General features: G+C 34.8%; 3 protein-coding genes across 3 annotated transcripts; 2 read left to right on the top strand and 1 right to left on the bottom strand.

The window, feature by feature from the left end:
• The first annotated feature begins 3,706 nt into the window (after nt 1-3,706).
• LOC115984423 (receptor-like protein 9a) lies at nt 3,707-8,937 on the top strand. Its single transcript, XM_031107450.1, has 6 exons — nt 3,707-4,037; nt 4,266-4,424; nt 4,580-4,654; nt 7,795-7,941; nt 8,019-8,799; nt 8,892-8,937. Exons 1-6 carry the CDS (start codon nt 3,707-3,709, stop codon nt 8,935-8,937), a joined length of 1,539 nt encoding a protein of 512 aa, XP_030963310.1.
• Nucleotides 8,938-9,249: 312 nt separating this feature from the next.
• On the top strand, nt 9,250-10,320 carry LOC115983665 (receptor-like protein 13). The gene has a single exon (XM_031106398.1). It carries the CDS (start codon nt 9,359-9,361, stop codon nt 10,250-10,252), a length of 894 nt encoding a protein of 297 aa, XP_030962258.1. The 5' UTR covers nt 9,250-9,358; the 3' UTR covers nt 10,253-10,320.
• A 10,274-nt stretch (nt 10,321-20,594) lies between these two features.
• Nucleotides 20,595-21,389, bottom strand: LOC115984424 (uncharacterized mitochondrial protein AtMg00310-like). The gene has a single exon (XM_031107451.1). The coding sequence runs from the start codon at nt 21,387-21,389 to the stop codon at nt 20,595-20,597; it is 795 nt and encodes a 264-aa protein (XP_030963311.1).
• Between the last annotated feature and the right edge of the window lie 3,165 nt (nt 21,390-24,554).

Consider the following 24,554-nt stretch of genomic DNA (forward strand, 5'->3'; position numbering starts at 1 on the left):
AAAAAAATTATTCATTTTCATTGAGAAAAGGCAAAATGCTGAAAAGGATATGTGCTTTGACCAAAGAGGTGAAAATGCTATGAATACTATAAAAATATATAAGGATGTACTTTAAATGTGAAAAAATAAATAAAAAAATATTGGCGCAATGAGTTGGGCTGGCCCTTGGGCAAGGCCACTTAAGCCATTGCCAAGCCTTAGGGCTGCAAAAATTTTAAATTAATAATTATTTTTTTATAATTAAAAATAATGTGAGCTCCCTCACTTCGAGAAGGCCTCTAAAATGGTGGGAATAATAAAAACCCAACTGATATGAAATCCTAAATTTTTAAACAAAAATAAAATTATATGAACACATAAAATTATCATTCAAGTCAATTTCTTATAACAACTTGAGATTTCAATTTTTTATGTCTCTCTCCCACACAATGGATTGTCAGTATTAGCCATCCAATCTTTCACATGACCACACACTAAATAATGTCTCTCTCTCTCTCTCTCTCTCTCTCTCTCTCTCTCTCAATACCAAAATCAAATTTAGAAATTAGATTTCAATTTTCTTTCACCATTTATCACTTTATATAAGGAAGGAAATGGTGAATTGAAATGCGAAGAATTTGTATGTGTGAGGGAGGAAAAGTCTTGAAACATTGAACCAAAGGAAACAAGTTAAGAATATTTATTTTTTAATATGAAAGTTCTTGAAACATTGAACCAAATGAAATAAAAAGTCAAAATTTAATTTATTATTATCTCTGATGTGGCACTTGAGAATATTTCAATTCTCTTAACAAAGAATGCACCAATTGGGAAAACATTGAAAGGTTTGATTAGTATATCAAAGAGTAAAATTGCACCTTGAAAATGGGATTTCACTGAGCAATGAAATCTGAAGTTGTATACTTGCCATTCCCTCAACGTAATGAGAAGTGCCAACTTAACATGAAGTTTCATTCAATCAAAGCATTCCAGACCTAATGAATATAGATGTTGTCTAAACAGCATGGATTGATTATCCTTAATATGAATGAAAAAAAAAAAAAAAAAAAAAAATCCTACCAAACTTGGAAAAAGGAAACAACTAGCAAACAATAAAATTTTGAAGCATCCCTGCTTCATTTGCAATGGGAGAAACTGTGTTGAAACACACATCATTTTAAAAGCAAACCCATAAAAGTCATATGCAAAAAGATAATACCACATTAAAAGCATGTTGGAATTACATAACAAAAGCAAATAAACTCACATCATTTTAGAGGGAAATAAACACTTTTTTATATATCAAACATTGAAATGCTTGCACTTGATACTACAAAATCGGCTCAAAATTTAAAAGTAGATGTTAGAAAAACTTAAATTTAGAAATATAGCTAGTAATTTTGTATATAAAAAAGCAAGAAAAATGAAATTAAAAAATTAGAGTTACAATATAAAATTTTATAATGACATCTAAATGATATTTGAAGAAAAAAAAAAAATAAAAAGCCTCAAATAAAATTGTTGCCTTAGGCATAACATTGTCACAGTCCAACCCTAAACTTTACTATATTGTCTTTACAAACTATCGTGTCGCAAATCACAAATAAATAAATAAATAAAATTCAAACACTCATTAATTAAAATTTTAAAATCCAACAATTGCACTTATTACCACATTAATCAATAAAAGTTTATGTAGTAAAATGCATAATATTTTTAATATTTTTCAAAGAAAAGAGAAATCCCAAAAACCCAAGGAAAAAATCATAAATGTGGTAGATATTAGATAGCAGTGTAAGAAATATACCATTTAGATCGCACAATTTTTTCACTTGTATTGTGATAAAGGATAATGATAGACTTACATTGTGTGTATGTGTTGAAAGACTTTCCAAGAAAGCAATAGATACAAGTTAAGAAAGGACGATTGTCGCTTTTTTCAACTGTCATGACCTAAGTTACCTCAAATAATTCAAAATTCATAATACTAGTGATATAGACTAGTATTCACTATGAAAGAGTTTCCAAGAAGGCACTAGATATGATTTATAAAATAATTGGTGCTTTGTTCAATTGTCATGGTGTAAGTTATCTCAAATAATGCAAAGTCCATAATACTAGTTATATAGACTAAGTTTATTATGAAATTTTTTTCCAAGAAGGTAATAAATATGAGTTAAGAGATGACAATTGATGCTTTGGCCTTTTGTTGAGTCTAGGTGTCCTCAAATAATGTCAATGGCATGGGCAACCCATCACAACGAAACATTTTCCAAGAACATACTCCCTCCGTTTTGTAAACAAGTCAGGCTTGGTCATTCTTTTGAGGCTCATTTTGTAAACAAGTTGAGCTCCAGCAAATTGTTTTATTTCTTAGCAAACTCATGAACACAAAACCTTAAAAAAACAATCCAAACATGAATCAGGCTTGGAATTTAATTGGTCTGGGCTTAAAAATAAATGAGCTTGTCCCAACCCATAAACATGATTCTACATTTCCAACAAGAATAAATAGGAGTAAACAAAAGTTCAGTTAAGCGAAAAGGCCAGCTGTCAACAACCTTAAGCTAATTTTAGCTAGAAGCACAATTCGTAGAAACTGGAAAGACATGAAGTCTTCGACTATTGTAGTCTAGCTAGGTCTTCTCCAATAATGCAAGGACTATCCAAGAAAGTTCAATATAAGGTGCAGGGAAAGCGCCATTGACCCCAAGTCCTTGGCATCTTTTTGATATTTTCCTTGAAATAATAGGAGATGAAAATTTGGTGGAAACTGTCATTGGAATTAATAGCTTTAAGAAACTCTCAAATAATGCAATGCTCATGATACCAAGGGCATAGGTTAGTCATTACTAAACATTATCTAAGAAGAAAGCACGGGATACACCAACAAAGTCTTTGGCTTCTTGTCGAGGGTCTTCTAAGCTCTAATTGCAAAATTATTGGCGAGAGAAAACAAATAATAGGAGTAAGTCAATGGTGATCACCACAAAGAACTAACACGCAGACATATAGAATCAGAATTTCAACTGAGACCAACAATCATTTTTCTCTTAATATATTAAGAATTTAAGATGCAACTATCTACCAATAAAGTCAAAAGACATAAAATATCATTATTTCTTAACACATTATGATTAAGGGAGTAAAATTTTGTATGTGAGGCTGTTTTGATTTGAGTAAAGGAATGACATATTTTGATACTGGTCAATATTAGTGTACGATTTTGAAGTTAATATGTGATCAGGATGTACAAAATATTTGTAAAGATAAATTCAACTAATAAAAAAAAATTGTATATATATTATTACCATTATTATTTTGAAGTCAGAAAACGTGAAGAACAAGAACAGCCGCCCATGTTGACGACCACGTGTTTGGCTTCTTGTTGAGTTTAGGCCTTCTTGTCATCTTGCGTAGGACCAAATAAAAGTAATAACAAGAATAAAAAATGATCCCCATAAAAAACGCGGTTTGCATAAAATGTTGCAGCCGTGATAGTGTAATTAACGTGGACCGTTTGATATCAGTAATCAGTATATATGTCGGAAGATGGTGGCCAATTTTGATTCACAAGGCCACTTTGTTTCTAATCATAAGTTAACTGAGCGTGTAGGACATAAATTGTGTCAGTCTTATTGTCAGAGAAAGACAGAAAAAGGAAAAAAAATTAATGGAGTTGAGACGTTTTTGGTGGTGGGTATTGTTAGTTTCGGTTCAATTAGGTATGAATGGGTGTTTTGGTTGCTGGGAGCAAGAGAGAATTGCTCTCATGCAACTTAAAGCTTCCATGATCAACTGCTCATATGGAAACCATAATTTTGCATCTTGGGACTCAACCAACAAAGAGAGTGATTGCTGTGAGTGGGAAAGAGTCAAGTGCAACATCACTACTGGACATGTAATCCAACTTGATCTTAATCAAGTGTGCTCTTGGTCTCCTTTGTATTCCGAAAGTCCAAGTTGGTACCTGAATGCCTCTCTATTTCTTCCTTTTGAAGAGCTCAAATACCTCCATTTGAGGGATAATTTCATTTCTGGATGGGTCTCAAATGAAGGTCCGTTTATAGAATTTGTCGAAATTCTATTTTTTCTAGCTATTACCTTTATCTTTTTATTATCTTCCTTTATTTTTCTACAAAATATTTATATGAGAAATTAGTTGTATGTAGGCTTCATTATACACTGTTTTTGAAAAATTATATAGCATCTCTGTCACAGTAGGTTTTTAAAGATTCGAGTTTCGTACGTGGAACAACATGACTGCAAAACTATTAAAATCGCAGGTTTTGAAAGATTCCCCATGTTGAGCAAGCTGGAGGTGCTTGATTTGAATGGTAATAATTTCAATAACAGTATTCTGTCATCATTCAGTGCAATGGCCTCGCTTAAGAAACTAGATTTGAGTTACAATAATTTGCATGGAGCAATAATCGACATCCGAGGTAAGCTTTGCAAAGGAAGACTGGTTCACGCTTTAGAATGTAGTATTTTTGGTTTTCCTCCTATCAATTATTGAGATTTATCTCACTTTTTTTTCTTAGGTATTTATATGAAAGTGTTTATGCAACTAATTTTTCCATGATTTTCTATTATGTAGAATTTAAAGCATTTAGCAGCTTGGAGGAGCTCTACTTAATGGGAAATTGGATCAGTGGATTCGTGGCAATAAAAGGTATGAAAGGTCGTAAAAATATATGTTCATTGATTCAAATCAAATACATTTTTTATGATATCCACATTTTTTAGATATTTTATTTTGCCTTATAGATTCAAATATCTTAAGTAAGCTACAACTCCTAGACTAGTCTTGGAACGAATTTAGTGCACAAATTCTTAAGACATCGGCTGCCTTTCCATTGTTGAAGATATTACACCTCGCAGGAAACAATTTGGAAGGATCGTTTACTACCAAAGGCAAATTATAGCATTAACATTTGAAGGGGTTGTTGTTTTGCTTTTTTCCTTTTCATCATCATCATTGGCATAATTGTAAATATTGGAAAAGAATAAGATATAATTAACAAACCTTTTTAAAATATTTGTTCATCTCATTTCTTGAAAATTATTCGAAAAAAAAAAAAAAAACCTTGTTCACCTTATTATTGTGCTTTATTTTAGTCATATTAGCCGCTGCTCTTTTGCCTAATGAGATATTAAGATCTGAACTATTATCATATACTTGCAAGAACAAACCATAATGAAATCCAATTCTTTGATTTGTAGGGTTAGTAGTTAAAAACCATAATGAAATCCTATTTGTAAGATAATCTTATTTTCACTAAGGTTCTGTTTGGATATCATTTATTATTGAAAATTGAAAACTGAAAATACTATAGTAAAATAATTTTTAAATGTATGAATAGTGTCGTGGGATCCATTTTTAATGAAAGTTTTGCTTAAAAAAGAGGTTTGTAGGTCTTATAAATAGTGCACAGGACCCACACAAAATGCTAAATGCCAGCCTCAACGCAGACATTGGTGTATCCAAACGCTCACTAAGTATTTAGACCAACCACCATCAAAATAATTTCAAAGATATATAAAGCAAGGCACGCAGAGAAAAAAGAAAAGTTTATTGCAATAAAAATGTTTTAAAAAACTAAGTAAATTACCAGTCATAATCAAAATTGGTCTTGATTTGCACAATCAATAACACTAAATTAAAAATAATAATAATAATAATATAAATAATGAAAATGAATTGCATTGTCTAATGTCAGAAATATTTCAAAGAATTTAAGCAATAATCGAATACTGCTTAGAAGTATCTCACCTTTATTAATGGTAAACTATCAATTGTCCTAAATGTAGAGTAGATATATGGATCAAACTCAAATTCTCTTTCTCTGATATCATATTAAATTACCGATTATCCCAACATTTTAATTAAGTTATTACAAAATTGTGAATTTAATCATTCAACCATAATTTAACAATTAATTTACTCTAAATATGGGAAAAATTCCACTGACCTCTCCTCCCTTGAGCTTTTTGTTAAAACACACACTTCCTCGCCAATTTGTAATAAAACATTAATCTCTCCTAAAATTTAAACTATTTATATTGACCTTGCCTAAATGCCTGAAAAAATATTTTAAAAATTCCCAAAAAATCATTAAACAATCCCAAATTTCCTATTAGCGAGGGGCATAGATGACTGTTTAAGTAGAAGGTAAATAAGAAATTAAAATTTTTTTGTTAAACCTGTTTTTTGATCATCCAAGGGAGGTAACTATAAATGATTTGCATTTTGGGAGAGGTAATGACTTATTCCAAACTAAAGTAAGAGGTAAGTGTAATAACAAAAAACTTAAGAGGATTGAAAAAGGGAAATTAGATGTAAATATACCTCTCTCTCAAAATTAGGGTTAGATTTCTTGGGTTTTATGAGATATAAAGAAGGGTAATTAGATGTAAACTATTGGGAATAAAAATAATCAAGTACTAAAATTTAGTTAAGTTTACATCTACTTACCCTTCTTTGTATCTCAAAACCCAAGAAATCTAATCCTAACAATATTCCAAAGAGAATTCAAAAAAGGTTGTCGTGTTTGTTAAATCACTTTCTTTGAGAAAACAACAAATGGATTTGTACGTTTTTAGACCCCTTAATATAAGTTGTTTAACTTAGTTATTTAGCCAAGTGATTACTTAGATAAATTATTCAGTTCTAGATTAACACAATAAAATCATATTATGTAAATAATGCGAAAATATAAAGAACACAACGATATGATAACCTAGGAAAACTTAACTGGTAAAAACCTGAGGAGGATTTAACCTAACTATCCTCAAGGTAAAACAGATCCATTATGAAATAATTGAAGTTTTTACAATAGAACTTAGACCACTAACATCCTATTGCTACCTCGAGTAAAAAACTTACTACCATGACCACATGATAGCTCTGAGTTCACGAACTACTTCTTTCCTTGATCTACAGCAACCACAAGTTCTCCTATTTGTGACTTTGAGATTCCACTCAAAGGTTTTAGATCTTCTTGAAAGTTCTTTGTGCATCAATTGAAATAACCATCAAGTTCTTAATGTGAATCTTGATCTTGATAGCCCTATGTGTGTGTATGAAGGTAAACACCTCTAGATCTCCCAAAAGATTCAACACACAACTCTCTAAAGACTTCTAAAACGTAGCTAGGGTTTTTTCTTTTAAATTGGAGTGAAACACAAAACCCTACACGTCATATGAGCTTGGGCTGAATTGGAAATTTTGCAGAAAATTAAATCTACACAAGTTTTGATCGATCGAATCTAATTTTCGATCGATTGAGCCTTGCAGATTTTTTCCAATACTTTTTGCAATCACTCGATTCCAATTTTACAATAAATGACACTTTGAACAAGGCTAAACCTGGACTCTATGTTTTGATCATGATTTGCCAACATATTACAAATTGAAATTCTAATACATTAGTTCCTAAAGTCTTAAAACCTAACAGGATTGAAGAAAATTCAGATATCGAAAGTATATTTTCATGCTTTTGATGTCCAATGTGCAGAAAATTTTCAATTACAGGAAAAAACACAAGGAAAGGAGGAAGGCCAAAAAAAAAAAAAAATAAGTAATTTATAATAATTAAAGAAAATGAAAAATTAAAAAAGAATAAAGAAAAAAGAAGAAAAAAAATAGAGTTAGGATCCTAAGTGACACAACAGAAAGAAGAGCGGAATTAAATGTTAAACTTCCTTTAATTTTCGTACATAGTATAGATTTTTGATATCTTTGATACTCTTGTGCAATGACTCACTTTCTTTTAATCTCCATGACTCAAAAACTTGTTATTATTGGTTTAGAGTTGGGTGCACTAAACAAGCTAAAGCAGTTGCGTTTGGATGATTCATCCATTGATAAAAGCTTCCTTCATATGGTCGGAGTTCTCACTTCTCTTAATGTATTGACAATGTCACACTGTGGATTCAGTGGCAGTTTACCTGCCCAAGGTAGATTGCTTTCACAATGATATTACTTAGGATCATTGCATAAGTATAATCTGATCAGTAATTATATCAATTTACAGGCTGGTGTGAACTTAAGAAACTCCAAGAGATAGACATCAGTCACAATCATTTTGATGGGATACTGCCTTCATGTTTGGCGAATTTGACATCACTTCAAGTATTGGATCTCTCTTATAATCACTTCAATGGGAACATTGCCCTCTCCCAATTATCCAGTTGGACATCACTTGAATACCTTTCTTTGTCAAATAATGACTTCTTGAACCCTATCAGTTTGTCCTGGTTTTTCAACCACTCAAATCTTAAAGTCCTATTAAGTGAGAACAATAAAATAGCTTTCGAACCTAACTCTCATGGTGGGACTCCAACCTTCCAGTTGGAATTTCTCGTTATGTCTAACTGTTCATTTGACGGACTCAAAAGAACACCCAGATTTCTTCAATACCAATATGATTTGCAAGTAGTTGATCTCTCCTTCAACAATTTGGTTGGGAAGATCCCTACTTGGTTGGTAGAGAACAACACAAGATTGGTCTGTCTTGTTTTAATGAATAACTCTTTCACAGGGCCTTTCAGGGTGTCAAATGATATTCGTCCCAACATTAGGTACACTGATATTGCAGTTAATTACATAGAAGGCCCAATTCCAGCAAACTTCAGTTTAATTTTTCCAAATTTAGAGTACTTAAACATGTCCAACAATGCACTTCAAGGAAGTATTCCTTCTTCCTTTGGGAATTTGGTTTCCTTATGGATTCTAGACTTGTCTAAGAACCAATTATCAGGAACAATACCAATGCATTTCGCAGTCGGCTGCGACTCATTAGCATTTCTCAAATTGTCATATAATAATTTAAGTGGCCAAATATTTCCTACCAATTCTAATATGACAGCATTGTCATATTTGTATTTGGACAACAATAAATTTTCAGGAAAGATCCCGAAAAGCATCTCAATAGTAAGTTATGGGTCAATTGATTTTAGTAATAACTATTTATCGGGCATGATTCCAACATGGATGGGGAACATGTCCGGTTTGAATTTACTTTCTATGGCTAAAAATCAGCTTGAAGGTCCTATTCCATTTGAGCTGTGCAAACTAGATCTTCAATTACTTCACCTGTCCTACAACAATTTGTTTGGCTCCATTCCATCTTGTTCCAATTTGTCACGCACTGAATTTCTATATCTGAATAAAAATTCGTTGAGTGGTCTAATTCCAAGTTCATTAATCCTAAACACTTCCGATCTAATTGGACTAGATCTTCGAGATAACCACCTAACCGGAAACATTCCCCATTCAATTGGTAGCCTCCCAAGTTTAAGAATTCTCCTCTTGAGGGCAAATCATTTACAAGGAAGGATTCCAATTCAATTATGCCTTTTGCAGACCTTAAACATGTTAGATCTTTCCTACAATAAATTTTCAGGTCCAATACCTCATTGCTTGAGTAACATTACATTGAAGGCATCTTTTCAAGAAGATGATTTACGAGGTCTCTCATCAGGATTGGGTTCTACTAATAGCTTTCTTCCTTCATTGCCATACTTTGAAACAAAGTATACAACCCCACCAGATGAGGAATTTCCCAGAATTCATTGGGGCGCTTCTCTGAATGTGAAACCAGAAGCAGAGTTCACAACAAAGAGAATAACTTACTCCTATAAGGGTGACATCCTTCAATATATGTTTGGAATTGACCTCTCATGCAACAGATTAGTTGGTGAAATCCCGCCCGAGCTTGGAAGTATGAGCAACATTCGTGCATTGAACTTGTCACACAACAGTCTATCCGGACCAATACCTGTAACATTCTCAAATTTAAAACAGATAGAAAGTCTGGATCTTTCCTACAACAATTTGAATGGCAAAATTCCACTTCAGTTGACAGAAATGACCTCTCTAGCAGTCTTTAGTGTGGCACACAACAACTTATCAGGCACAACACCGGATAGAAAAAATCAATTTGGAACATTTGATGAAAGCAGTTACGATGGGAACATTTTCCTGTGTGGACCTCCATTACAAAATAATTGCACCAAAATGAGACCACCATCTACAATGCCAGTGGATAATGAAGGGGAAGAAGGTGATATTTTCATGGACATGGGTGTCTTCTACATAAGCTTTGTGGGGGCTTACATAACAGTCCTATTGGGAATTGTTGCAGTTCTTTTCATAAATCCATACTGGCGTAGGGCGTGGTTTAACCTTATTGAAGTGTGTATTGACACTTGCTACTGTTTTGTTGTGGTTCATTACCATAAGTTGTTCAATTACAGGAGTGCATAGCCTTGCATTGCTACTGTTTTGTTGTGGTTCATTACCATAAGTTGTTTGATTTCAGGCTTGCATAGCCTTGCATTTTAATGATTACATATATGAGTGTCTCTTCTTGTTGGATTTTGAATCTAAAGATTGAATTTTAATATTATGTTGGGTAAAATTTGTTTTTGTTGTGTAATTCTAATAGACTAAGATTGTGTTTTTCCATTTTTTTTTTTAATTTGTATTTTAAAAGCAATCTAACAATTATATTTTCAAATATGTAACCATGTTGATTTTTTTGTGTGGGTTGTAGACATTGGCTCCAAACATGTTTGTAGTGAAACCTTGTTGCTATGAACTCTGCCAAATTGTTCAAAACCAAAATAGGGGCACATCCAATCTTATTGTAGAAACAAGCACATGTTAGATCTGCCAGCACCAGAAAAAACCAATTGGATAACTTTTAACTTTCTAAAAGCTAAACTACATATTGAACCATCTATATAGTCAACTTTAAGCTTTATTCCATGTGACATTAGTCATAACATAATACAAAATCGACAGATAAATTGACTTTATGTTCTTGACAATGAAAAATATTAAAGAACAATAAATAATATGTACAATAACAACTTCAATACTTTGGATGCAAGTGATTTGTAAGGAAAAAATTACACACCCTTAACAACCCACCCCCCACCCCTCCAAAAAAAAAAAAATAAATAAATAAAAAACTTGGACAAAATCTACCCAAAGTCACTCCTACAAAACTTATAGAGTGGGTGGACCTTTCAACAATTGATGCTTTTCCTTTAGTTGCCTTTATCCTTTTTTGTTAAGCTTGACTTTCTATGAATTAGCAATGAATTGAAGCCTTCTTTGGTGTACATTTTTACCCAGATGCTCCAGCAGTAGCACGCTTTTCATATTCTCCTTGCTCTTCTTTGGCAAACTCTTCAATCAATTCACGTTGCCTTGGGGTCAAATTCTTGCACAAATCAAGCATTTTAATTTACTATGAAAATGAGAGGTTGCAAACACATTCTGTAGTCCACACACTTGATTGAACCGAACCATAAAATTAAATACGTTCTAGAGGGTGAAAAACCCTACAAAAACAATGGCTAAAAACAAGGAAACCTACGATGGAATGCTAACATTAAAGTGCACATATTGATCACCAAATGAATAAGAGTTCCTCATCTTGATCCCTGCATAAAAACAACGAAGTCAAAGGGAAAACACACAATTTTGAGAAAAAAAGTTTTACTCAATTTTTTTAGTCTTAACAAAAAAAGAAAAAATTAACAATATTCTTTTATAAGTAATAAAAACTAATGATATTGCACCTAATAACTTGCTTTACTAGGGTAAAATCATCAAATCCTACATTGAAATGATGATCAGCAACACATTGCATATCTGATGTGACTCATATGGACTCTTAAGTTAGTCATAGAGATACCCTTCTGTCAAAATTTAGGGTCTATTTGGATAGAACTTATTTTGCTAAAACTGAAAACTGAAAACTGAAAACACTGTAGCAAAATAATTTTTAAATGTGTAAATAGTACTGTGGGACCCATTTTTAATGAAAAAATTGATAAAAAATAAAATTTGTGGGTCCGTGAACAGTGCACAGATGCACTGTTCACGAAAAACTGGTCAAATGTTGCGGCTACTGTTCATGTACAGTACATGAACAATAGCCGCTTGTGAGGGGGAAAACACGTGGAAAAAAAAAGAAGAGAAAACGCAGAAATGGAAACGCAACGCAGCAGACGTTGGAACCAAACACACACTTAATGTTGATTCCTTACTTAAAAAAAAAAAAAAAAAAAAAAAAAAAAAAAGAATAAATCATGGCAGTAGGAAAAGACCATAATGACACGAGCTGAGGAAGTTGCTTTAATTGAAATTTTGGGGGATTATTGATACAAGGAACAAAGAGGCTAAAATATAAAAAGACCAATTATGTCACACACTATTCTCAATAGAGATAAGGATGCAAGTGGCAAACCATAATAGAATCATTCTTCAAACTACCTTCTGACTAGGCTGGGTGCCAGAGCGAACCTGAATATCAGAAATTAGTTAAATCATGATACTACAGAGAACTAGAACAAGAAAGAACCTCTACAAGAAGCCAGTAATCTTAGGCTAAAAGCCAACCCCATAGGAATCACATGGAGGGATAGAGCGATGGTATTTGGCTCTCGTTTTCATAGTCCCAACAAAGGGTGGACATGAAAGAACCTCAACAAACAAACCAGATCTCATTATTAACTGACCCAGTTTCCACCCCATGTGGGGGTCAAGTCCAATAATCAAGTCGTATGAGTTGCATGAGTAAATTCCAAATGAAATGGCAAAAACTCAACAAAGAAAACAGATGTCATAAATAAAATTTTCCCATTGCACAAGCACAAATCATATACAAACATTAAACAAACCTTGAGGACTACATCTTGTGTGTGAGGAAAAATTTGCCAAATAGCATGATTTTAGAAAATTTTAGTAAAGTAACACACTGATGAAACTATTTTGTAAGTTAGACTATTTTTGGAACTCGAGTTTGGGCTGGAACTTGAGTTTGAGAAACTCGAGTTTCATTCAATATTGCTGCATACTGCTTGGAACTCGAGTTTATCAAACTTGATGTAACACCCCAAACCCATGCCAAAGGATTTAGACGCACAACCTATCTTATAAATAATCAACAATAATATAATGGAACGGAGTGCAATTAAATATCCACAAATAAGAATCAAACCATCAAATCTTTCTTATAAAATCCATCAAACTAAAACTTTAACAATAAAGTCTCCAAATACAATCTCAAAGAGTTCCACAAATGCTAAACTCACTATCCTAAGAAAATATACTAAAACAGTCCATCAACTAACATAGCTCCAAAAGAAGTCTTCAATCTATGGCTCTGCTGATCTACCACCAAAAGACATTCCACTATTCTAATCTGGAAGGGTGGAAAAAGGGGGTGAGCTAGAAGCTCAATAAGAGATTACATAATATGAGGATGTCTTTCAAAACGAAACAATAGTATCATTGATAAAATATAAGTTTTACAAAACGTTTACAAATAGTTTTAACAGTAATATAATATACTCTGTAAAACTGTCAAGAATAAAATAATAACCACTTTAATTGGCCAAAATACACTAAATATGTAGAAACAGCATATTATAGCAATAAACAATTTTTCCACTTATAAAGGCCAATAACAATAAAACAATAGTTTGATATGGAAAACTTTAAACATTAGCCAGACAAAGACATAAACTGCTAAACACTCAGTGGGTGATTCTCATAGGGAACAATAAAACTAACCTCAAAGGGGCAACACTAGCTCCAAAGAGCAAATAATCACACTGGCTCTGAAGAGCAAACGATAACACTACACCACACCACAATAACACTACCGTGGCCGAAGACCAACACTTAACCTTGTGTTGGTAAAGGTTGCAGACTGTCTAGTTGACTGTTTGAAAACATTCTTACTTTATTACAATAGTGCCAATACTAATCATATATCATATAACAAATACTTTCTCAAAAATATAGTTTTGAGTCATTCTTAACTTATACAGTTTCAAAGTGATATACAAGAAATAATAAAATTCAGGTATGTGTAAAGCATTAACAATAGTATAAAAATTTGGAAACATCACTTTTGCAATTATGTATATATAAATATATTTTTACCAAAAAAAAAAAAAAATATATATATATATATATATACGTCTGGAGAGACATCATGTTTTGAAATCCACTTACCTCTAGTTGCTAATACTCATAGTCTAGATCCAAAATCAAATGAGCTTTTCCTCCACACCTAAAAGTAAAGGAGTAACATAGTTATATAATTAATCCACCTTGATGTATATCATAAGGATGGTAGGGACACTTCTAATAATTTACTAGTCTTTAAACATCTCTACAATCCTCCATAATATGTTACTTTTCCTTACTACTATTGTGTCTTTGAGGCTAATAGAGGTATTACAACCTGTAAGGATACCATCAAATGAGAATATGCATGTTGACAGTTCAAGATTTTCATCAAGTCCTAATAAGTTAATACCAATACAGCCATTGTCGAGGTTTTTTTTTTTTAACTAGTCTTGAAACGTCTCTACAATCCTCCATAATATATTACTTTTCCTTACTACTATTGTGTCTTTGAGGCTAATAGAGGTATTATAACCTGTAAGGATACCATCAAATGAGAATATGCATGTTGACAGTTCAAGATTTTCATCAAGTCCTAATAAGTTAATACCAATACAGCCATTGTATAGTTTTTTTTTTTTTTTTTTTTGGAGAAACAGATAAGCCAACTTTATTAAGGTAAATCAGACTAAAAAACATCATCTAAGTCTTGTGGTAGCTCTTCTAACCACACATTAGTATCCGCAGCTAAAACTGCTCTTCTAGCTAGGGAGTGGGCTAATCTATTACCCCCCACAAATATGAGAAAAATTACATAACCACATACAAGACCCCAACCACTTAATATCCTGTATAATATGGCCCAGCCACGATCTGTCTTGCTTCAGATTTTTGATAGCTTTGATGACTTGTAGGGAGTCACCTTCAAGCTCCACTGTTGAAATACTAATTTCTTGGGCAAAAATGAGAGCACACCTAGCTGCCAGTGCTTCCACCATATCCACCGAGCTGGGCAGGGGAATTCGTTGACTAAGACTAGCGATAATCATCCCATGCTCGTCCCTAACGACAAACCCCAAACCAGCAAGGTCCATGTTCTCGAAGATAGCACCGTCAAAATTGATCTTGAACAAACCTGCAAAAGGGGACTTCGAACGTACCACCTCACGTGGAACCATTGGCCTTGTAGAAGAACGCTGCACATCCCAAAACTCTTGCAGCTGTTCCTTGGCTTTCTTGACCATATCACCCACATCCCAAGCCTGCTATTTTACTCGTAATTTGTTGTGGTGGATCCATATACTCTAGGCGACCATGGAAAACAGGGCAGCAATATTAGAGGAAGTATCGGTGAGTATAAATGAAAACTTTTGAACGTGGAAAACTGAAGGTTTGATCCGAGAACTACACACACTTGGCGAAATCACATAACCAAAGGCAATGAAGCACATCTTTTGGGTGATCCTCGCACAAGTTACAACTATTATCAGGAATGATGTGCCAGGCACAGAGATTAAAATTAGTGGGTAATGATTCTGACTCCGCATGCCACAAGAAATGTCGCACTTTGTTTGGCACCTTGAGCTTCCAAAGTCCATTCCACAAACGTTTTCCAACTTCGACATCCGATGAACCAGCTGTAGGGAATTTAATCAAAATCCCAACCTGTGAGAAACAAAACAAATAGAGAAAACACACGCCAAAGAAAATAATCACACGCATAAGACAATATTTACGTGGTTCGGCAATTTGCCTACATCCACGGAGTTGCAGGGATTTCACTACTATCAAGGAAAATACAATAGTGCACAAGAACACTCTCAAGAAACCCAAATCCCAATTACACCCTAGCACTCTCTCACAAAAAAAAAAAAAAAAAAAATAGAAGCTGGCTGTCTCTCTTTTTTCTATTTTCTCTCATGCGGCTGCTCACTAGGTTAATTAGAATTTTTCTCTATTCTCATAGCACACGGCTACAGTTGAAATATAATATATATATATATATATATATATATTAAGGTCGGCTGAATAAGGTTTCCTATTACAAATAGGATTCGGTCAAAGCAAAGTGAATTTAGACTTGACTTGGGCTTGTGGCAATTCAAGCCACACACGGGCCCAATTCAACAAATCTCCACCTTGGCTTGAATTGATCAAGCTACACTAGCAAACTCCTCCATTAGCTCCACCTTAGCCCTTAAGGGCTCACAAGCTGCAAACATTAACCACAATCCTCCATAACACAAACCCTCATCCCCGCAACTCATCCTCCTATCCTTAAGCTAGAAGACCAATTAAAGCTGCGCACAGCTTCAACTTCTCAATAGTGACACCCTTAGTCAACATGTCTGCCGGGTTCTTAGATCCACAAATCTTCTCAAGCATTACCAGCTTATCTTCAACAAGGTAACAGATAAAGTGGTATTTTGTGTGTATATGCTTCGACTTTGAATGAAAAGCCGAATTTTTGGCAAGAAATATTGCACTCTAACTGTCACTGTGTAGAATGCCCATCTCCTACTTCTTACCCAATTCATCTAAGAAACCATGTAGCCAAATCATCTCCTTTCCAGCTTCAGTTGCTGTAACATACTCAGCTTCTGTAGTAGACAAAGTGACAATCTTTTGCAGATTTGAAGCCCATGATATAGCTATACCACCCAGAGTGAAAACAAACCCTGTAGTACTCTTTCTACTATCAATATCACCAGCAAAATCAGCATCTACATAACCCTGCAGTTTCAAACTTGCATCTGTGAAGTAAAGACATGTATCTGATGAACCCTTCAGATATCTCAGAATCCACTTGACTGCCTCCCAATGCTGCTTTCCAGGCCTACTCATGAATCTGCTCACAACTCCCACTGCATGTGCAATGTCTGGCCTTGTACACACCATAGCATACATTAAGCTGCCAATAGCTGAGGCATAAGGCACCTTGCTCATGTGGTCCCTTTCTTCTTCTGTCTTCGGTGACTGTTCTTTGCTTAGTTTGAAATGACTACCCAAGGGTGTGCTCACTGGTTTAGCTTCATTCATGTTGAACCTATTGAGAATTTTCTTCACATACTCTGACTGCGAAAACTTCAATGTACCATTAGCCTTGTCTCTAATGATTCTCATACCAAGGATTTGCTTTGTAGCTCCCAAATCCTTCATTGCAAACTGTTTGGACAATTGCTTCTTCAGATTATTAATCTCCTCAATGCTAGACCCTACAATAAGCATATCATCCACATACAACAGTAATATGATGTAAGAATTGTCAAAAAACTTAACATAGCAACAGTGATCAACTTCACATCTCTTGAACCCAATTCTATGCATAAAACTGTCAAATTTCTTGTACCACTGTCTAGGAGCTTGTTTTAGGCCATACAAACTCTTTCTTAGTTTGCAGACTAAATTCTCTTGTCCTTGAGCAATGAACCCTTCTAGCTGAATCATATAAAGGTCTTCCTCCAAGTCACCATGAAGGAATGCTATCTTCACATCTAACTGCTCAAGATGTAAGTTTTCTGCAGCCACCATTCCCAATACCAGTCTGATTGTTGACATCTTCACAACTGGAGAAAATATCTCTATGTAGTCAATGCCTTCCTTCTGCTGGAATCCTTTAACAACTAATCTGGCCTTGTAACGTTTGCTACCATCATGCTCATTCTTTATTCTGTATACCCATTTGTTGTACAAAACCTTCTTTCCTACTGACAATTCAATCAATTCCCATGTCTGGTTCCCTAACAAGGAATCCATCTCATCCTTCATGGCTAACTCCCACTTGCTTGAGTTCTCATCTTGCAAGGCTTCATCATAACACTCTAGCTCACCACCATCAGTCAACAGGAGATAATTTAGAGTGGGTGAATAACGCTGTGGAGGTCTAATGTTTCTGGAAGATCTGCGGACTTCAGCTACAGGTGTACTCAGATCTACCTGTGAATTTACATTATCCTTATCTTCTTCACCCCTTTTCTGGACAGTACCTTCAGTCAATTTATCTGAGTTGACAAACTCAGATTTCTTCTGATCTATCTCTGTAACATCTGACACTATAGTTGACCTGTCCTTATACATAACCTGTTCATTAAATATCACATTTCTACTTCTGATGATTTTCTTGTTTTGTTCATTCCAAAACATATAGCCAAATTTCTCATCACCATAGCCAATGAAAAAACATATTTCAGACTTTGCATCAAGTTTACTATGAGCATCAGAATCAATATGAACATAAGAAACACAATCAAAAACTTTTAAGTGTGAAAACTTTACCTCTTTACCGTTCCAAACCTCCTCAGGAAGTCTGAACTCCATGGGAACTGAAGGTCCTCGGTTTATCAGGTAAGCTGCAGTGCTAACAGCATCAGCCCAAAAAGTTTTTGGTAGTCCAGCATGCAACCTCATACTCCTAGCACGCTCATTGAGAGTTTTGTTCATGCGTTCAGCCACACCATTCTGCTGTGGTGTCCCAGGAATGATCTTCTCCATCCTAATTCCCCGTGCAGCACAATACTCACTAAACCCTCCATCTATGTACTCTCCTCCATTATCTGACCTCAAACATTTTACTTTCAAACCTGTTTCTGTCTCAACCATGACCTTCCACTTCTTAAAAGTTTCAAATACATTGGATTTATTTTTCAGAAAATAAACTCATACCTTTCTACTTGAGTCATCAATGAAAGTGATGTAGTACCTTGAACCTCCAAGGGATGCAATCGGGGAAGGCCCCCATAAATCAGTATGTACTAATTCTAATTTTTCAGCCTTCGGTGTCCTACCAGTTTTCAAGAAGCTCACCTTTTTCTGCTTTCCTAAGATGCAACTTTCACACATGTCAAAATCAATGGACTTCAATTCTAGTAGTTTTCCTTTTGACAGCAGCATCTTCATCCCTTTCTTACTCATGTGACCAAGTCTGCGGTACTATAGGCTTGTATCAGTACTTGCATCAGCAACTGCAATTGTGTCTCTTGGACTTGAGGTCATGTACAAAGTACCAGTTTTCTTTCCACGAGCTAATACCCTAGCTCCCTTTGTAATCTTCCAAGTACCACCAACAAATAGTATTGCATGTCCTTCATCATCAAGTTGTCCAACAGAAATCAAATTCCTCCTCAAGTCAGGAATATGTCGAACCTTCTCCAGTAACCAAACAGACCCATTGGGCAACAATATTCGGACATCTCCCATACCAACAACATCCAAGGCTAAACCATCAGCCAAATACACCTTACCAAAATCACCGGCAATATAATTCTGTATGATTTCTCGGTGTGGAGTGGTATGAAATGAAGCTCGTGAATCCAAAACCCAATCATCAAGTGGACTGTCTACTGCAAGAAGTAATGCATCTTGTACCTCTTCTGTTACAAGATTAGCAGAATCATCTTCATTCTTCTTCTTAGGACTTTTGCATTGATTCCTAAAGTGACTTGTTTTCCCACAATTCCAGCATTGTACTTGTTGGCCTGATCTAGATTTACTTCTATTCCGATTAGAATTTCTGGATTTTGATCTGCCCCGATTTGAATTTCTGTTATTACCTCTGCCTCTTGTCTCAAGGTTTAGGGCAGAACCAGATCCTGAGGTTTCACCTGCATCTCTTCTGCGAATCTCCTCAGCCAGAATTAAATCTTATATATCATTGTACTTGAGTTTTTCCTTTCCTGTAGAATTACTTACTGCCATCCTCATTGCCTCCCAACTATTTGGCAAAGAAGCCAAAACGATCAGTGCACGGATCTCATCATCAAAATCAATTTCTACAGACGACAATTGATCTGTGATAGTGTTAAATTCATTCAAATATTGTGCTATTGATGATTCTCTGCCATCTTCAGATTGAACAGTTTCTTCATCAAGTGCACTTTATTGTTTGCTGACAGCTTTTCATACATACCAGACAAAGACTTCATTAGATCTGCTGTGGTCTTCTCCTTTACAACATTGTGTGCAACAGACCTAGATAGAGTTAACCTGATAACTCCTAATACTTGTCTGTCAAGAAGAGCCCATTCCTCAGCCTTCATAGCCTCAGGTTTTGTCCCCAAAAGAGGTAGATGCAATTTCCTCCCATAAAGATAATCTTCAATCTGCATCCTCCAATACGCGAAGTCTGTGCCGTCAAACTTTTCTATTCCAGACGCCTTTCCTGCTTCCTTTGCCATTGCTCCCACTCAAACCTAACCCTAGGCTCTGATACCAGTTGTAGGGAATTTAATCAAAATCCCAACCTGTGAGAAACAAAACAAATAGAGAAAACACACGCCAAAGAAAACGATCACACGCACAAGACAATATTTACGTGGTTCAGCAATTTGCCTACGTCCACGGAGTTGCAGGGATTTCACTATTATCAAGGAAAATACAATAGTACACAAGAACACTCTCAAGAAACCCAAATCCCAATTACACCCTAGCACTCTCTCACCAAAAAAAAAAAAAAAAAAAAGAATAGAAGCTGGCTGCCTCTCTTTTTCTATTTTCTCTCATGTGGCTGCTCACTAGGTTAGTTGGAATTTTTCTCTATTCTCACAGTACACGGCTACAGTTGAAATATAATATATATATATATATATATATATTAAGGTCGACTGAATAAGGTTTCCTATTACAAATAGGATTCGGTCAAAGCAAAGTGAATTTAGACTTGACTTGGGCTTGTGGCAATTCAAGCCACACACGGGCCCAATTCAACACCAGCTTGTGCTTGTTGAAGCTCATTTGCCATAAGCTGATAGGCACTCTTCACTGAATACATACCATCAGGTGTTCTAGGCCATATAAGCAGGTCCTCCTCTATGTGTAAGCTGACAAGAATGCTCTTAATACCCTTCGCCTCCCACGGAAAGAAGTTTTGGTCTATGAGCTCCTGTCCCCAAATCTTTGTGCCCGGTAAAAAAAGATCCTTCACAACCACCAACGATGGATCGTGTTGAGGAGATAGGATTTGTCCTCCTCCAGATGACTCCACCCATCTACTAGTCCATATATTTATTCTTGACCCATCCCCAACTCTCCACCTAGCCCCCTTATAAATCACCTCTCTTGCCTGCAAAATGCTCTTCCATGCAAAAGAGCTTAGTGGATTGATGTCCACATCTAATATACTCCCATCGGGAAAATACTTAGATTTGAAAACTTTGTAAAGCAAAGTATCCTTCTCATGGAAAAGCCTCCATACTTGTTTTCCAAGCAATGCATCATTAAATTGTCTTAGATCCCGGAAACCCATACCACCAAGGGATTTTAAGGAACAAAGAGTACTCCATTTTACCCATTGCATCTTCCTTGCATTATCTTGATGCCCCCACCAAAACTTGGGGATCATTGCTTCAATGTCTTTTATCAAGCCTAATGACAATCGAAACACGCTCATGGAATAGGTAGGGATGGATTGGACCACCGCCTTGATCATCACTTCCTTTCCCACTTGTGAGAGTAGCCTTTCCTTCCAACCTTGCATTTTGTTCCAGATCCTCTCTTTTATCTTATTGAAACAAGCTTTTTTCTGCCTCCCCATAAAAGATGGTAAACCCAAATATTTCTCATAATTTTTTATGGTTGGCACACCCAACAAGGCCTTGATTTCTTGCTAAACATTTTTAGGGGTATTTCTGCTAAAAAAGAAAGTGGTTTTAGCTAAATTCACCTGTTTCCCTAAGGCAACTTCATGCCAATCATGAATTTGTTGAATTTTCAAACATTGGGTTGTACTTGACTTGCAAAATAGGAATCAATCATCTGCAAAGAAGAGGTGAGTAATCTGTGGGCCCTGTCTACATATTGATAAACCTCTAATCTCATTATCTTCGACAGCTTTGCAGAGGAGAGCATTTACGCCCTCAGCACAAAATAGAAAGAGAAAAGGAGAAAAATGATCACCCTGTCTCAAACCCCTAGAAGATCGTATAAGCCCCTAAGGTTCTCCATTAAGCAAAATGGAATAGGTCACTGTTGAAACACATTGCATAATCATAGCCACCCATGAATCTTGGAACCCCATTTGCAAAAGGATTCTTTCTAAAAATTTTCATTCCACCCTGTCATAGGCCTTACTCATATCAAGCTTCAAGGCCGTAAAACCCTCCTTCCCAGAGCATTGGGTTTTCATGTAATGCAATTATTCAAACGCTATTAGAATGTTATCAGTAATAAGTCTATTTGCAATAATAACACTTTGAGCCTCTAAGATTATAGAGTTGAGCAAAGGCTTTAATTTGTTAGCAATAACTTTACTAATTTATATATTACTAAAAGCTGAAGTATAGCGTTTAATTCTACTACTCTCACGTTGCATCATATCAGCTGCCACGTCATTTTCTTAAAAAAAATATATTTTTTTTTCCTTCAATTTTTAAATGGTTTTTACAATTTATAGCCCTATAAATCCTTAGCCCACTACCTATTTATTTACTCCCACTATCACCCTATAATAAATTTGGATAATTAATCCAGCTCACCTCTTATTTATTTAGTTCCACTATTAAGCCCAACCCAAAGCCTTTTCAGTTTAGCTTAAAGGAAAAAGAAATTAAAATATCAAACGTTCAAGCCGGCTTGAAAAGAAAAAGGGAAGCGTTCAGGGTTTTGCAATATTGCGTTCAAGGTTTTGAAATATGTAACGTAGAGGGAAGCTTAAAGGGAAAAAAAAAAAAAAAGGCGTTCAGGATTTTGCGTTCAAGATTTTGAAATATGTAATGTAGAGGGAAGCTTAAAGGGAAAACAAAAAGAAAAAGAAAAAAGGAAGCGTTTAGGGTTTTACGTTCAGGGTTTTGAAATATGTAATGTAGAGGGAAGCTTAAAAGGAAAAAAAAAAACCGTTGAAGCCTTCAAGTATTGCGTGAGAAAATAGAGAGTTTGAAAGCTACCCACCTTCCTGCTCTACCGTTTCTCAGTAACGACTGCCTATCTGATTTCCTTCCTCCCTTTATTCCTTTCCACATAGTTTATAAATACCGACAGAACCTCCCTGCTTTGGTTGAGGTATCTCTACATCTCAATTCTTTTTTTTGGGTGAAAAACTTTTATTCTTTGTTTCAATTCTTTTTTTTTTTTTTTGGGTGTAAAACTTTTATGCTCTATTTAATTAATATGAGACTCTTTTTTTTTTCGTTTGTTTGTGTTTGTGTTTATATTAGACGAGCATCCTTGGCATGCCATTGATGTGTTTGTGAGATTGCCTGAATGTCGTTTCAATAGTGCTATAACTTTACTACCAAAAAAACTATTTTATTTTACTTTGGTTTATTTGGAAATATCTCAGGTGTCATTTTTTAAATGTGTTGTGGCTTATTGGAAGAATGTAAGACTCTGAAGTAGTGAAGTATAAAGTGTTGGTGGCACGTCTCATCCATTCTAAGGGGATTCAAAGGTGAGTTTTCATCTCTCTCGATTACTTATTTTTCATAGTTAATTGTCACTTTTATGATTGGTGTACCCAAAATTTTCTATATATATATTTTTTTCATTAGAATCTGGCATCTACTATAAAGGAAATTGTACATCTTTTATGGCCCTGGCCTCAAGGACCTGCCAATGGACTAGAATGAAACTTGCATTTGGGTGGAGTGGGTTAGTACTATATTCAACAACTTAGAATTTAACTTGCTTCTTCACTTGCTTTACAGCCTCGCTTTTGCCCAATGAAATTGTGTCCGGTCATAGCTACATTATTCTTTCTTTTTGCTACTAAAGTTGAAATTCCTTTTTTTTTTTTTTTTTTTTGAAAGGTTGGGGAGGGGGGCATTCATGTTGAGATGAATTTTCTCAATAGTGGTATACTGGAGTTTGAGTGGTTGTTAGGAGTGGGTATGGCCGAATTTTAGGGAGTCATTGGATGTCAAGTATGTGAGTTTCTATTGTATTTTAGACTAAATACAAGTATATGGTGAATTAGGGAGAAATTTTATTAAATAGATAAAATTGAGCATGGAAGCCCAAAATAGTGAAGTGAATGAAAGTTAACACTTGTGGCTGTAATTTAAATCAAGTTTTGGACCTGATTTTTCCAGGGGGGGAAAAAAACAAATCTATCACCTTACATAAATATTAATAAATTTTGAATTAAGATTGTAAGTTGCTTTTATTTGAGGTCAGACTTTTGGAATTTTTAGGCACCTAGGTTTGGTAGATCCAGATTTTGCTACTAAAGTTGAAAATCTTTTATTTATTTATTTTTTCATTTGGAAAGGTTGGGAAGGGGGCATTCATGTTGAGATGAATTTTCTTTGATATTTAGGTAGCTTGGATCTCAATTGGATAATATTATTGTTTCAAGTATATTACAAAGTGCTGTATAATAGTGCTATAATAATGTGACAATCATGTAGTGCAAAATTAGGCAATATTGTACCAGCTGGAGAAAATTTCCTAATATAGCCCTATAATTCCTTTTTTTTTTTTTTTTTTTTTTTGCTACTAAAGTTGAAATTCCTTTTTCTTTTTTTCTTTTTTAGTCCATTTGGAAAGTTTGGGGAGGGGGGCATTCATGTTGAGATTTTACGCAATATTGTAGTAGCTGGAGAAAATTTCCCAATACAGCATTTATACCGGTAAACTTTCATCTGAACCATTGTCTCTTGCCACAAACTGTGATACAAAAGCCACATCATCACCTTCCATAGTATCC

Source organism: Quercus lobata, chromosome 4 (assembly GCF_001633185.2).
Source record: "Quercus lobata isolate SW786 chromosome 4, ValleyOak3.0 Primary Assembly, whole genome shotgun sequence".
Taxonomy (NCBI): domain Eukaryota; kingdom Viridiplantae; phylum Streptophyta; class Magnoliopsida; order Fagales; family Fagaceae; genus Quercus; species Quercus lobata.